This window comes from Mixia osmundae (genome assembly GCF_000708205.1).
Source record: "Mixia osmundae IAM 14324 unplaced genomic scaffold scaffold_1, whole genome shotgun sequence".
NCBI classification, from domain to species: domain Eukaryota; kingdom Fungi; phylum Basidiomycota; class Mixiomycetes; order Mixiales; family Mixiaceae; genus Mixia; species Mixia osmundae.
This window is the reverse complement of record NW_014575563.1, coordinates 1,351,767-1,366,446: the sequence shown is the minus strand read 5'-3', so window position 1 is coordinate 1,366,446 and position 14,680 is coordinate 1,351,767. Positions and strand designations below refer to the sequence as shown.

At 55.6% G+C, this 14,680-nt stretch overlaps 7 protein-coding genes across 7 annotated transcripts; 3 read left to right on the top strand and 4 right to left on the bottom strand.

Annotated features, from left to right (window-relative positions):
• The first annotated feature begins 12 nt into the window (after positions 1–12).
• On the top strand, positions 13–991 carry L969DRAFT_84326 (uncharacterized protein). The gene is made up of 2 exons (XM_014715594.1): positions 13–254; positions 304–991. The coding sequence occupies exons 1-2, from the start codon at positions 88–90 to the stop codon at positions 656–658; spliced, it is 522 nt and encodes a 173-aa protein (XP_014571080.1). The 5' UTR covers positions 13–87; the 3' UTR covers positions 659–991.
• L969DRAFT_84325 (uncharacterized protein) lies at positions 682–1,411 on the bottom strand. The gene has a single exon (XM_014715593.1). The coding sequence runs from the start codon at positions 1,342–1,344 to the stop codon at positions 1,165–1,167; it is 180 nt and encodes a 59-aa protein (XP_014571079.1). The 5' UTR covers positions 1,345–1,411; the 3' UTR covers positions 682–1,164.
• A 1,489-nt stretch (positions 1,412–2,900) lies between these two features.
• L969DRAFT_42366 (uncharacterized protein) lies at positions 2,901–4,642 on the top strand (the record flags this gene model as incomplete). The annotated part of the gene is made up of 5 exons (XM_014715499.1): positions 2,901–2,927; positions 2,994–3,018; positions 3,081–3,649; positions 3,699–3,772; positions 3,820–4,642. 5 exons carry the CDS (start codon positions 2,901–2,903, stop codon positions 4,640–4,642), a joined length of 1,518 nt encoding a protein of 505 aa, XP_014570985.1.
• A 218-nt stretch (positions 4,643–4,860) lies between these two features.
• Positions 4,861–6,151, bottom strand: L969DRAFT_91907 (uncharacterized protein; the record flags this gene model as incomplete). Its single annotated transcript, XM_014715592.1, has 3 exons — positions 4,861–5,106; positions 5,158–6,036; positions 6,089–6,151. 3 exons carry the CDS (start codon positions 6,149–6,151, stop codon positions 4,861–4,863), a joined length of 1,188 nt encoding a protein of 395 aa, XP_014571078.1.
• Positions 6,152–6,380: 229 nt separating this feature from the next.
• On the top strand, positions 6,381–7,552 carry L969DRAFT_57050 (uncharacterized protein; the record flags this gene model as incomplete). The annotated part of the gene is made up of 5 exons (XM_014715591.1): positions 6,381–6,502; positions 6,565–6,641; positions 6,691–7,032; positions 7,081–7,267; positions 7,316–7,552. 5 exons carry the CDS (start codon positions 6,381–6,383, stop codon positions 7,509–7,511), a joined length of 924 nt encoding a protein of 307 aa, XP_014571077.1. The 3' UTR covers positions 7,512–7,552.
• L969DRAFT_606822 (uncharacterized protein) lies at positions 7,408–10,830 on the bottom strand (the record flags this gene model as incomplete). Its single annotated transcript, XM_014715590.1, has 9 exons — positions 7,408–8,724; positions 8,776–9,117; positions 9,174–9,259; positions 9,309–9,412; positions 9,465–9,640; positions 9,687–9,810; positions 9,862–10,057; positions 10,106–10,214; positions 10,264–10,830. The coding sequence occupies 9 exons, from the start codon at positions 10,828–10,830 to the stop codon at positions 7,579–7,581; spliced, it is 2,850 nt and encodes a 949-aa protein (XP_014571076.1). The 3' UTR covers positions 7,408–7,578.
• Positions 10,831–11,283: 453 nt separating this feature from the next.
• On the bottom strand, positions 11,284–14,574 carry L969DRAFT_43724 (uncharacterized protein; the record flags this gene model as incomplete). The annotated part of the gene is made up of 2 exons (XM_014715589.1): positions 11,284–12,983; positions 13,035–14,574. The coding sequence occupies 2 exons, from the start codon at positions 14,572–14,574 to the stop codon at positions 11,284–11,286; spliced, it is 3,240 nt and encodes a 1,079-aa protein (XP_014571075.1).
• Between the last annotated feature and the right edge of the window lie 106 nt (positions 14,575–14,680).

Below are 14,680 nucleotides of genomic sequence, written 5' to 3'. Positions count from 1 at the left end.
TTCGCTTGCTCTCACGCACCTACCCCATCCTTCCTGGCATATCCTCGACCACTCGCAGACTGCTAGACATCAGAGCAGCCGACACATATGACTTGGCTGCGACCAGAGTACACGCTGCCCGTGCCCAGACTTGACTTTGCCTTCCACCTCGAAGTCACGCTCGATCCGCTGCGCAAGGTCGGCCAGACGGCTCAAGGTGCTGTGCGCTACATGGTCTCGTTCCGCGAAGGAAGTCTATCGGGTCCTTGCATACAGTGCGCAAGCTGCGTTGCGCCTTCACTGTGAAGCTCACACGTGGTACAGAGGACGGCTTTTGCCAGGCGGCGCAGATTGGCTCACTTCGTCTGACGATGTGGCAGCTGGAACGCGCACTTCCCTGCTCGATACGCGGTATGGTATAGAGACCGACGACGGTGCCATTATCTACCTACAGACAAATGGCGTCCGGACCGGACAGATCGATGTGCTCGATTCGCTATCTACAGATGCTAGCGTACCCGCGTCAGCATACTCCATGCGGCTGTCTATCAAAGCAGAAACAGACCGACAGTGCAAGCACGCTTGGCTCAACAGTGCCATCTTGATTGCTAGTGCCGGTCGTACTATCTCGCCTTCAGGCCAGGATATGGTGATATACGATGCCTATCTCATCACATGAATGCATGTAAAAGACATTCCAGAGAAGCTCGTCAACGCTCAGCGAACGCTCCTGAGAGTCATGAAACAGGCTCGTGATGGCACGACAACAGATCAAAACGATTGAGGTCCTGTTGATACCTTTACGATACTTAAGACCTCCATGCGCGCGGAAGCGGTTTAGGCAGCCATTCTCTGCGCCGTGAGTAGATACTAGTGTCAACATGGATATTCACAGTCGCTGTCATGACCACGTTCCCGGATAGAGCATTGTTACCATTGCGAACGCGATTGCGATGAGTGCTGCTGCGACCATGAGACGATTGAGTGAGGCGAAACCTGTCTTGAGTGACTGAGCTCAATCTGATGCCGCAGCGACCCAGCACAGGATGGGTTTCAGCGTCGTCCGACTCGCTTGCACGCGAGCTCTTATATGAAGGGCCGTGAGACTGCTGCCCCTTAAGTGGCAACCTAGGCACCGCGATCATGCGACTCTTGAGACGAGAGGAGAATTGCGCTGAGTATGTCTCAATGAGCGCTGCGACCGCGAGAACGGGCTCGCTCGGACAAGGTTGACATGCTGCGAGGTCTCACAGGTTGGTAGGCGTCTGCTGCAGAGTCGAGCGACGAGACGGTCGAGCTCAGCCAGGCGTTGAGGACAGCAGCAGAGCGACGTCTAGCACCAATGGGCGTTCTGGACGAGAGCATTCACTGGCTGAGCGCTTTGGCTGATTCCATTCACAGCAGACAGAAGCGTACAATCTGGAGCGTTGTTGCCGCGGCAAATTTGCAAAACGCGCCGGAGCTTGTGCTGCTGAGCTGCATCCTGATCTGCGCCCAAGCCTCGCAGGAGCCGGCAGTCTCCTACAGCGCACCCTTTGACCCAAGGCTCGGACTGCGTCGCCTACGCATCAACGCAAATCCCCAGCGCAGAGTCGTCAAGCAGGTCGCTGTACTACTATCAGACGTGCAAGGCTACGGCAATGCATTCATTTGGCCAATAAGCTTGCGAGCACAGTGATGAGGGGCAAGCACAGTGATGAGGGGCAAAGAGACGCTCACATCAGCGACAGGAAGCGCGCCGTGGTCAAGCCTCTGCAAAACCGAGCAATCTGTGACTGCAAGCCGCCATCTTCAGGCTTTTGTCGCATGTTTTGTTGCATATCATGGGGCGGCCATCTCCCGTGCGATGCACACTCACGTCGGCGCGCATTCCATCATCGCGCATGGGTGCAGTACAAGTCGATCGGGCTGCCTTCATAATCGTGTGCCAGCCGGTGCTGCGTCATGCCCACTATGATGCCCGAGGCATTGGCCGCGCCTTGCCCATGTACGTTGTTCGACGTTTCGTCCAGAAAGTGGTCGTCCTCCGTCATGATAGGTCCTCTCCGAATGATGCAAAAGGTCTCACGGCTGGCATACTTCGCTGGCGATTTCCGGCAAGCATAACGCGGCTCGTAGCATTAGCCATGTGACTCGTTCAGACCATGCGGGGTGGAGCCAACGGTGCCGGCCGGGATCTCAGATGCAAACGCTCAACACCATGCTCAATCCGTCGAGCACGCCTCGTCGTTCTCAAACAGCACTGTGGGGCACCTTCACAGTAGTGTGCATGTGATCGTGTGCGGCTTGTTGATCACGTCCCCGAACGAGAGCCTTGGCGATCTCGCCCGACAGCCCAACTGAATCGTCAGAAATGAATGAAACGCCTCTTCTTCCACGCTCGCCCGGCCTCGGACATCGAAGAGAGTAGGGAATTGGGTTTCGAGAATGCGCATTCTTGCCCTGGTGGTAGTCGCAAATACCACTGCTTTCAATTGAGCCAGCACGGCTTTCCAGGGCGGTAAATGAGTTTTGACAAGACATGGCACTAAGGGCTGCGCGGCACGCGAGCAAGACATCGTCAGGCAGCAATGCGGGCTAGCTTCACCTCGCCAGAGGCAGCCAACGGTAGCTCAAGGCAAGTGGTGCCGATGAATCATTGTAGCTCAATTCGAGACTCTCGCGTGTTCGAGCCTACCAGATCCAATTGAAGTCAGGGACAAGCCGAATGATCGTCAGGCAAATCCCGTGACAGATGGCATTTGTGCGCTGCCTGTCTGTGCGGACGGCGATAAGCAAAGTCAGGAGGAAGGCTTCAATCGCGAGAGGCGTACCCTAATTTCATCAATGCGGAGCAAGACAGGTCCCTATTGAATAATTCTCAGCCGGCGCGCTTCAAACGACACCGATCGACCTGTCAACGTCCTGGGTCGGGAGGCGTCATGCTCAAACGCGCCAACATCGAAGAAGTCTTTGCTCACTCTATCATCATCCCATTGAAGGCCGTTTTGTGGGAGCTCCAGTGAGAGTGCCAGCTCGCTGGGACCTCAGGACGACAGAGTCAGTCGTTCGTCCGGTGTGAGCGTCGATCGAGACACCTTACTGATGCTGCGCGGCCCCAGATCATCAGGCTGCCGTGCCGGGCATGTCCGCCTCCGTCGCTGGCTTTGAGGACATCAGATGGCAACGAGCTCATCAGGCGCTGGCGAACGCCAGAGCAGCTCAACTTGCCAGCGATGAGGAGCGCCTTGTGCTTCCCTTTGTCAGCGGAGCTTTGTCGGATCAGGCCGGTGTCGAAGTGTCATCAGCCTCTGCGGCAACTATGCTTGAAGGCCGGAATTCGATTTCTCTGTCTCCAACCGACACGACCATGACACATAGATCCACTGGCCTCACAACACCCTCGCTTGACGGTTCGCGTTCGGAAGCCTCGACAGCATCGAGTAAGCAGCGTGCTCAAGAGGCTTCCTTTCCCGCGGACCTACTTCACCCCAGCCAAAGGCCCATCTGGGATGCAATCATAGGCTTGACAGAGCAGAAAGATAAACAAGACGGTCTGCCACCACGACCATTGAATTCATTCTTGCTCTTCTCGCGCTATGAGCGCCCCAAGCTCAACCGCGAGTATCCTGGCGTGAAGACTGCCGAGCTTAGCAAGCATCTCAGTCAACGATGGCGCAGCTTGAGCGAAGTCCGTTCCACAGACATGCAATGGCTTTCGTGCTGAAAGGACTTGACAGCACGAGCGCGAGGTATACACGGTTGCAGCCAAGCAGAATAAAGAGCGATTCAAGGAAGACAATCCAACGTATCAGTAGGTTCGGCCGACAGGACGTAGCATGCTCTGAGGCTCTCCAGCAGATATGTCAGACGTAAGAGTAGCAACGCTAAGCGCAAGATCTCGCCAAGTGAGCCATACGGGGCCGTCCGGAAATCAGCAGCAACGAAATCTGTGCCGCCGACTACTCAGCATCGGCAAGGTATATCGGATGTTGAGCCTATACCAGGTACACTCAGCGCGCCGCCACCGCCTCACGCTATGCAATACCGCACTTACTCGTACTCCGCGGCCCCACAAAGCGAGCTTTCTGAAGCCATGCCAGCAATGCATCCGACGCCTGTGCCGCAGTTTCGCGGTCGGCCAGAGCTCCAGACTAGCACTCTGCATATGCACAACCCATCATTGCCACCTGCAAATGCACCATTCATCAGTGACATACGAACATCGGCGTATCCTTCGTCAGATTATTCCATGTACGACCAATCGGACTGGCACCGTGCGACACAGCAGCTACAGCAGCCGCATATCCAGCCGATCTTGACGCCACAACAAACAGCACCACCCTGTCCAGACATTACAGGACAATCAGCAGAGTACGAGGTCTCCCTTCCGCAATCCTCACTACTGTCGGCGCCATTCTTGGGCCGCCCTTCCCCGGGTCCATACGGACAGCACTACCAGATGCCGAGGATGATCACCAGAGATCGTCCCGAGCAGAATCCGCACCAAGCAGGTGCCGATAATGCCTGGGCTCATTCAAGAGCCTATCCCATGCCTTCATCTTCAGCAAACCATTCAGGCGAACTGCCGGCTGCTTACGGCAGCCACTTCCAACAGCCGTCTCCTCAGTACCCGCCAGGATACCCGTCGGTACACGGAAGTCAATCTGGCTTTCGTTACTGACATTTATTAGCCTTGTGTGAGCTGGAAAGCAGCACAAGGTCTGAATCAACAAGTGTAACTTCGCAGCACAAGTGTAATCTGCTTCTCGCAGCGCACGCGCATACGCATCGCAAACAGAACTTCGCATTCCGTACTTTCAGTACGCTTCAGTAAAATTGTTGTACATTACTGCGCTGATTGTGCACGCATCACACAAGAAAGGCGTTTGCAGTCTAAAATCAATAAGCCGGGGCTCCGGCCTGAGGTTGCGGTGGTAACGGGACGTCGATTGTCAGCATGTCGCTCGCAACGATGGCTTGCTTGCCGCTTCGCCAAGCATCTGATGCTAGCCTGCTGATAGCATCCATGATCTGCAGAGTCTCCGGCTCCGCTGTCTCTCCGTCGACGGGGCCTTTGTAGCGTGACGAGATGTGATTGAGCGCGAGTTCGCGCGCTCTGACTTTGTGCGCCCAGGCGCCAGCGATCTGTGGCCATATCAATGTGTGCTAACGATCGCAGATAGCAGGGCAACTCACCTCGGCTGTAGAATGTCCCCGATCGCGAGCCTGCTGTCGGACACTTTCCATGGTATCCTCTGGCTTTGCCCCGTGCTGCGGAAGCCAAGCGTTGGTCGCCTCGTGCACCAACAGATCGGCATCAAGCGCAAGTTGAGCCATTTCTTCGGAAGGCTCATATGTGTCGCCCAAGATGACGATCTTGCGACCAGGCAGATCGGATGGAGGATCCAGCCGAGTACCATCTGGGAGCGTAATAGGCTCGCCCGTTCGCTGTATCACGCCTAGTAGGGTATGTGGATTGCTCATCCCGCGTGCTTTGAGCGCTTTTGCATTTGCGCCCAGTCTAGGACCTATCTGAGCCATGTCGAACTTGCCCCGTCGTGCTCGCTCTTGTATTGCGTACCCTACGCAAGGCACCGTGTGCGCTATTGGAGCAGCCTTGACCACAAAGTCGTCGGTATGACAGACTGGCCAAGTCCCATCGGGCGCGCGATGCACATCAGTACCCTCATCTTCTGAGGAGTGCATATCAGAGTTTGTGTATGGCTGCTCTTCCGCAAAGAGTAGCTCGTGCACGCGGTATCGCTTTGCCAATGTTGAGTAAGATATCCTCAGCGTTGTGCGGATGAGTTCTCTGATGCCCTTCGGACCGTACACATCAATATAGGCCGGCGGCTCTCCAGGTACGATGTGACCAGAGTGGCCAAAGGAGGTCAAGAGCGGCACAAGACCAAAGACATGATCACCGTGCGTATGGGTAAGGAATATTTTAGAGATGCTCGATGGCTTGATCGTCGTCTTCATGAGCTGATGCTGTGTCGCCTCGCCGCAGTCGAAGATGATCGTATCTCCATCCAGTCGAAGCGCGAGGGACGAGACATTGCGAGTCTTGCAGGGCTACCTGTCTGCTCACTGAGAGTGTGTGCGCCTGACCGATCGGCTGTCATACCTTGCCGGCGCTTGTGCCCAAGAACTGGATCGAGATCTTGTCGACCATTCGAGCAGAGCGCATGAACTACGCAGATGCGCGGGCCAGGTCAGAGTACGAGCGATGGTTTCTTTTGAGTCATGTACTGATGTGACGTGGCCCGTCCAGGTCGACGACTGCTGAACGCCACCTGGAGACGATGCCGCGTGCCCGGGGCATCTGCCCGAGGGTGGCGTCGATAAGGAGCATGCCCACCCATCGACTATCTCGACTATCAGACCTTGCTCAAATTCGACTGTTCGCTGTTGTCAAGATGGCAGAGGTCAAACTGACGTACGCGAGATATGGTAAGGACAAAGTTCGGGTCTTCCGCATCGTCAGGGGTCCGACGCACCACGATGTGGTCGAATACACAGTCTGCGCTACGCTCGAGGGGTGAGTCGACAAGGCCCTCATCTGCGCATGAAAGTCACACTGACTGATTGTGCCGCATACAGGGATATCGACGTGAGCTATACCCAGGCAGACAACACTGTTGTGATAGCCACAGACAGCTGCAAGAACACCGTCAATGGTGAGCACAAGTCTGTCAGAGAGCAGGAGCAAGCTCAATCGACCTGCAGTGTTTGCCAAGAAGTCAGCACACGTCCTGTCGCCTGAGCTGTTCGCTCTCGAGCTCGGCATCCACTTTGTGACAAAGTACGCTCACATTCACAAAGCCCACATCGACATCATCCAGCACAAATGGACTCGCATCAACGTCACCGAGACCGGCAAAGCTCATCCTCACTCCTTCGTCCGCGACGGAGATGACAAGCGTCTCATTGGCGTCATCGTAGACGCGACAAAGGGCACCGACGCTATCTCTGCCACTGTCAAGTCGGGCATCACAGATATGCTCGTTCTCAAGAGCAGTGGCTCTGCATTCGAAAACTTCTATACAGACGAATATCGTACACTGCCAGGTGCCTCACTATTCTGTTCAGCAGTCATTGGCACTAACGATCTCGCAGATGTGAGCGACAGGATCTTGTCGACCTCTGTAGATTGCTCGTACACCATCACGCTCCCGCCGCAGCCCCTGACGCTGACCCGCCTAGACAAGCTTGGCATAGACTTTGCCGCCATCGCCACTTCCGTGCGCAACACGACATTGGACACCTTTGCCACAGATCAGAGTGCAAGTGTTCAGGCTACGCTGTGAGGGCCCTGCACAAGTAGAGTAGGACACGGCTGACACTTGACCAGTTACAACATGTGCAAGAAGATCATCAGTGACAACAAGGAAGTCTATGACGTCTCCTACAAGCTGCCCAACAAGCACTACCATGCCGTCAATCTTGACTTCATGGGTCTGCCTAATCTCAAGCCAGCAGAGGCAGAGGTCTTCCAGCCCGTCGAATCACCCTCTGGCTTGATCATGGCCACTGTCACGCGCGCTTAGTAGAGCTTTCTCAGAGATTGTAACGAGCGATTCATGAAGGGATGCAGTTTCATCTACAGTGAGCGCTTTAGGCAGCTAGACTCTGATCTAAGCCGGATCCAACGGGCGAGCCATCAAGGTCGTCCCCGTCAACGTCGGCGTGTGCAGGCTGCGAGACGTCCCCTCCTAGTAACGTTGATTGAGCTCCGTCGAGATCAGAGTCAGGTGAGCCGGCGACAGGTTCGCCGTCGCATTCGGCATCGTTGATGACCGGCACCGCATCGGCAGCTTCATCGAGCGTAGCGCCGCCGTGCTGTGAGGCGGAAGAAGCGGATGAGACGGAAGCGGCCGTTGCACGATGCTTCTGCGCTTTCTGCTCTTCGTGTCTTCGTTTGATCCACGACTGTACGTATTCCTTGACTTTCTTCTCCTTGTGAGGTGGTAGTTTCGTATACTCTGTCGTGGCATACTTATCGCTTCGTTTCTCTTTGGCAAAGACGGCGTCGGTAATGTGCTTGGCATATTTTTTGAACTCTGCATCGTTCAGCTTGAGCGTCTTGTTCTTTCGATACTTGTTGAATAGCTCGACGACGTAATTGCCGAGCAGTTTGCGAACACGAGTGTCCTTGTCGACGATCTTGATAGGCTTTGCTTTGAGCTTTGCAGCGGCTTCAGCTGCCGATGTGGCAGCAGCAATCTCAGCAGCAGTCTGATCGTCTGCTTGCTTAGCCGTCCGCGCTGCAGAGATGATGTTACTGATATTGCGCCTTTCGGCTTCTTCAGCCTCACGCTTCCGTTGCTCCTCTACCCGCTCTCGCCGCAACCTGACTTCGATATGTTCCTCGTATTCGGCTGCGTCCGCCGGAATCTGCGAGAATTCCTTCTGCGTGGGATCGTTGACGTAAAAGTACCGCTTTTCCGGTCTGTCATCGCCTCGATCGATCACTGTGAACTCCCAGCCTTTCCGCAACGGCGTTGCTCGCTCAACGGGACGTCGATCTGCTTCGGGTGTCCGCTCTCTGATCTTCATATTCCAGCTTTCCGGCACACCGCCAGTGTCTGCCAGAACTTTCTGTCGTTTAGCTTGTGCAAAGATCTTGTCCAGCTCGATGCTCTTTCGCTTGCGGTCGACTTCGGTGTCGCCGGCACTCGTACGCATGAGAGCATCCGCGGACTCTGCTAAGCCTTTGGGTATCCGGTAGGCCACCTCGAGCTCCTCCCATGATGACAGCAACTACACGACGGGGGTCAAAATACGCTCAGCATCTCGAATGAAGAGGCATACCTCGGTCGACAGGATCTTCACAGTCTCATCTTCCGAATGGACAAAGCGCTGCACGGTCTGATCAATCTTAGTCGAATCGACTTTATTGCGCTTGAGCAGTGGCCATCTCGTCAGAATCTCGAGAACCTCTTTGACGAGATTCGGATCGTCGTGATACTCGTTCAGTACGCCATTCATGAGACTGAAGCCGTGCAGTCGCATGATTTGACGCTGTATGTGTTGGTCTTGCGTGATCTTGATGCGATTGATGATCTTGCTCAGTATGTTCTTATTCGTCGAAGCTTGCCTGACCGCAGTAGCCACTCTCGCCACTTCGTCCTCATGGATCGGTAGAATGATGGGCTGTGAGCAAGACCCTGCGAGTCAGCGCGATTACATAGCGCACTTGCACGACTCGCCTTGTAGTCCTCGTCTAGCTTGCTGCCTCGTTTCTTCTTGGAACCCTTCAGGCCAAGATGCTCGACTTCATCAGAGATACCCAGAGCTGCATACCAGTCAGCGGGAGACAATGCGGCGAAGAAGAGCACGCTGACCATCGAGGTAAAGTTGGTCCATGCCGGCCAGATCTGTCTGTGTTTTGCCTCCGATGAAGCCGACGCAATTGGCCTCGCCACAATAACAGGGCTGGGCCTCATGCCTGTCAGATGCGAAACGTAAGCGCCTCTCGAGTGCTAAAGAGTCAATCTTACCCATAGCGATCGACGTTGTAGTTGAAAGTCAGCTCCTCGCCTGCTTGGATCTTGCGCTTGGTGAAGATGCCCATGCGCATCTTCTCGCCGACGACCCATTTCGAGACATAGCAATTGGGCGAACAAGAGTGATTCAGAAACCGACCCTTGTTGCCTTTTTTCGTCGCATCGATGAACTGTGATCTGATCAGCTTACTCGAGAAGTCGTAGCGGCGAGCTAACCTCTTCTCGCTGCAAAGCCATGAAATAGAAATGCTCGATGCCTTCTTCGTAGTAGTCTTTCATGCGTTTCTGTAATTGTCCTGCTCCGACGACTTCGCCTATGTATTCGTATACGAACGCATCTCTAGCTCATTCCGGTCAGTCAGAGGCTCTGACTGAGACAGCGTGGACGTACTTGAGCATGTCTTCTGCAGCGCGAACGCCAAAGCCTTTCATGCCAGTGTCGACGATCTGAATGTTGGCGTACTGCTTCCGCTGGAAACGTCGATTGGTGCAATATTTGCCGCATCGACAGGATCCGGGAACGCATTCGACCTGAGTGAGACGGTTGATGCAATTTGTCCCGCATGCTGAGCTAGGCGCATCAAGACCTGAGCAAAATGTTAGCTTGCACGACATCTGGTTCGCAAGCAGCGTACCATGCTCATAGTCGCATTCGCAGGATTGTTCTTCTTCGTTTGACCCGCTGGCCCCATGAGCCTTTGACGCATACTTACAGTCATCTAGGATCTCGAAGGTCTCGAGCGCCTGCGCAGAGTCTCAGGTCGTTCCGGAGATTGGTAGTTTTGGACTGTACCTCTGCCTCTGCGAGAGGAAAGTCCCAGACGATCTGCCGTTCGATGGTGACCGAAGGCATTTTGCCCTTGCGCGACCTGCGAGAGAGGCCTACGGAATCATCTGGCGAGTCATCCGCGTCATCATCGAGCAGAGCGCTCCCGCTCGCGATTGGCGTGCGCGGCAAGCTGGAGGGCGATAAATCGTCTATATCGTCCTGCTCAGTTTTGATGCTGTTGCTCCGACGGGGCTCTAGTTTCATGTGAAGTGATGGCTTGCGAGTATGACCCGAACCGTTCCTTGCACGCAATACTCTGCCTTCAATCTTGGGGTCTTTCTTGCTCTCTTCCTCAGCAGGTGAGTTCCTCTGCACTTCAGGGCTGCCAGATTCTTCGACAGAGTAGCTCTCGATCATCTCAGTCTTGATGGACACCGCTGGCCCATCGCTCGTCCGTACATGTTCAACGGTGCTCGTGAATGCAGCCGTGCGAAGTGTCTGAGGTGATATACTGCCAGATGAGTCGACCTTGCCCAGCATTGTACCGTTCTGAGACCTCACCGGACTGTCAATAGCTGGCTGAACTGACATTGTGTGCTGTCGAGACACTCCTAGCTGACTGCACCTCTCTCGCACGAAGTAGTCTTCGACTCAGAACCGACCCGCCCAGAATGTCAGACTGGCTTGGCCTGAGGTAGCGATGCTCCAATGTCCCGCTTCTGCCCTCAGCTGGACTATAGGAGTAGCCACAGTCACAAGCGCAGCTGTCAGGTAGCGACTTGTGCGCCTGCCTGTGCGACGCCCTGTCGTCGGTGTTCACGCTCTAATCGTGACTCGGCGTCGATGCGGCTCAGCGGGCGGCTCAGACGGGTCTGGCGGAAGCTGACGAATCCTGCAGAGTCTCGCCGATGCTGTCAGACTGATCGCACGAGTGAGTCGGCCGCTGTCTCGGTCAAGGAGTCAGTGCAAGCAAAGGCCAGAAAGCGCGTAAGTGTGAGACAAAAGTGCATCTTCTTCTTTAGTCATACAACGACGATGAAAGGACTACTGTTGACTGATACCACCAGTTTCCCGTGCAGCGATAGACTTGATCCGTGCTTTCTCCGCTTCCTGATGTTGTGCGAATAGATCAGCCAGCTTGGCCACGCCGTCACTCCTTTTGGTAGTGACGGGGGGCGCGATAGCTTGCTGCTGTGAAGATGATGAAGACATGCGTCGACTGGTCGACGTTGCAGTCTTTGGCTCTGCCATGGCTGCTTTTGCTTGGGCCGCATACTCTTGCGCCGCGCTGGGCCGAACGCCAGCCTCGGGCGCAAAGGGTACATAAGGCACAGTACTAGGTGTCACCGCCGGATTGACGTAGCTCTTTGACGACGCAAAGGGATTCGTGAGTTTACTGCGAGCTTTCGTCTTGATAGATGATGACGAAGCAGGCGCCAGATTTTGCAGTATCGACGAGCTTTGCGACTCTTGCGACATCGTACGCCTATGAGCAGCGGAAAAGCTAGAGCCAATCTTCATGCCGAGCAGTGAAGATCGACTCGAGCGCACCCCGTTGGCCTCGCTGTCGCGTACGGCAGGCGCAAGGTCGTCAAAGTCGGGGCGGGAAGATGTGGAATTGGCCAGAGCCATCCGGGATGCATTCATGTTTCTGCCTTCTCGTGTAGGATCGCTCGTACTGAAGTCTGGTCTGGGCGCGACGTTACCATTGCGCAATACTTCGACGTCTTCTCGCGACTCGTCGCCCTCTGGGGACGTCAACTCGTCGGCGTTCTCGCTGAGCAAAGGCGAGGTGAGCGTCTTGCGAATCGTCTCATCCCTTCTGCCGAGGCTGTCGAAATCGAGCGTCTTGGCCGGTTTGCTCGTCTGACTATCTTGACTAAACATCCGCCTGATTCCAGAGCGGTTGGGCGAATTCTGCGATGATCCAGGTAGCGAGCCAGCGGTAACGGGTCCAGTGGGCTCCGAAGGATCCCAAGGCGGCTCGGATCGTGAGACAATACGTAGCCCTTTGAGTGATGTGACAGATGTCTCTACGTCGTGAGGCTCGACGAAGCTGACGACCTTGGGCGAGCGCCTACTTGCAGAACGTGATCGACTGCGCATGGCAAGATCGTCGGTCTGTATTGCGAACGATGCGCCGACAGCCTGCTGTAGGATCTCTTGGCGCCAATTGCGAGATTCCTCAGGCTCAGCCGAGCCCGAGCGCGAGAGAGCGGGTGAGGCAGCAGGCGAGGTCGATCTGGTGCGTGGAGGACCGGCGAAGATACGACCGGCATAAGTCGAATCATCGAGCTCGCCGGAAGGATCGACCAATGTGCGCGCCTGCGCGGCGTCTCGACGTCTAGGTAGAGGAGCAACAATGTCTGATGCTTCCGTCTCTTCTGCCTCGAGCGAATGACGACCGACAGAAGCACGCAGAGGACTGAACGCGCGTGTCTTCTTCTTGACGTCGTCCTCTCCCATGGCGACTGCGCTGTCCGGTGCATCGAGAGGCAGCCGCTGCGGTGGAGGAGTGCTACCGGCGCGGTAGACTGTGCTGTCGACATCTCCAGGCGGGAGAAGGACCTGGCCTGCTTCACTCGTACCCGTCGGAACAGTCGCAGCTTCACGAGGTACGGCTGTAGCCTCTGATGACTGACTCGGTCTCGGATCGGCTTCTTCTGAAATGAGGGCAGGCTCAGGCACGTCCCTCCAAAGCTGTGTATGCGCGACAGGCATTGTCGAAGCGCTGGCTGTCGAACCTACAGCCCGAGGCGTCAGTGACGAGGATCAAAAGGTGAGAAATTGCTTACCCATAGCCGAAGCAAGCAATGTCATCGCTTCGCTTTGCTGAGTCTGCATCGACTGAGAGGCCATCATGGGAGTCTTCTCGTTATACTCGTCTAATGTTGCGCTTTGTTGAGCAGTCGGAAAGACGAGTGTCTGGCCAGCAGCGCTGTTCGCAGGGTTGCTGTCCATACTGATCAAGCTCGTGCGCCTCGGGCTACCGAGTTCGCTCCCAAATTCTGGGGCCTCTTCCCATACATCGGAATTGTCGCTGACCAAGCTAGCTGTCGATGCTCTTGAAGATCCGTGTTGGCCGACCAGGTGCGGATGAGCTAGTGCAAAGGCAGAAGGGGGCAAAGGTTCGTCCGAATTGGGATCCATCGCAGGCGGCTGCTTTCGGCCAAGATCGTATGTTTTGTTGGACATTGTGGGTGAGTACTGAGGTGACCGACTGACAACTGACGAATTGAGTGAAGAGATTGAGCTCGTTCGATGGGGGCTCAGGTACGCTTGCTTGCGTTGTTTTGTATCGAAGGAAGAGGTGCGCGCGCCAATGATAGGCGAAGGCAGCTTGTTCTTCAGCAAGTCCTGTTGAGAGCTCGAGTGCAACGATCCGCTGCGTCTACTACTGATCGACGATGACGGACTGGCAGATCTATCGGGCGGTCTATCGATGATTGGCACGCTTGAAGCTGCCAACTTTGGCGACATCCTGCCCGCGGGGAAGACGCCGGGACTTGTCGCCAAAGGCGAAGTGGCCATCGAGTTGTACTGCTGCTGAGGTTCCGTCTGCGTGGGCACAAAGAACTTTTTCGTGCTCGACAGGGGCGGCGAGGGAAAGTAGCCCTTGCTGAGTCGATCTACCGAGGTTGAGGTGCGCGCGCCGGCGTACCGGCTCGAAGGAGAGGGAGGCGCGTTGTCGGTGCCATCATTGCGCAGGCCTGATCGACTGGATGTCCTCCTCGGCCCTTGTAGCACAGGAGAATGACGCGGTGAATGTGAGAGCAGGTCGACGGGCGCATCGGGCATGATGACATTCACGCCGTTTTCTCCAGGCACGAGTCCCCAAACCGCGCCTGGACTATGTCCGAATCTCGCACCGGGCGAGACGGGCGAAGCCATATGATCTGATCCGGGCGTATAGCGACCGGCTGATGAGCCGATTGCAGACGGCAAAGCGTAGCTGTCGGAGCTGGCAAAACTCTCGTGTGGATTGGTGATGGGCGTTCCGCCTGCTGCCAGGAGTGCGGCCTCGAGCTCAGGATCGATGGCCGGCGCAGGCTTTCTTCGAAACGAGCCTGGGCTCGGTGGACCGCTCCCGGCTTCAGAGAGACTGCCGACTCTATGCAAAGACTGCTGAGATCCGTTCTTGGAGTGCAGACCTCTCATGCTAGAGGGTGTGACTGCTCGTGGAGAGCCAGAGTAAGGGTTGTTCGTGCCATAAGAGCCAGTGCGCCGATGTTCGCCAGCATTGCTGAAATAGTACGCTGGCTCGTTTCCGCCTATGCTCGATCGCCTACCAGCGAACGGCATCGCAATTCCCAGCGGACTGGCTGGCTGTGACATGTCGAGCTCGTCTGACTCAACCAGCACAGAGCTCGTCCAGAGTGACAAATGACTGCGAGGCTTGCGAGCGTGAGCTTGCCCTACAATGAAGTGGCCACATGTCAAA

Excerpts from the sequence above, each read along its gene's own strand:
- L969DRAFT_84325 (XM_014715593.1), bottom strand. The coding sequence starts at position 1,344 with ATGCTCTCGTCCAGAACGCCCATTGGTGCTAGACGTCGCTCTGCTGCT.
- L969DRAFT_84326 (XM_014715594.1), top strand. The coding sequence starts at position 88 with ATGACTTGGCTGCGACCAGAGTACACGCTGCCCGTGCCCAGACTTGAC. Across the intron at positions 255-303 it reads CTATCGGGTCCTTGCATACA|AGGACGGCTTTTGCCAGGCG; the intron begins GTGCGCAAGCTG and ends CACGTGGTACAG.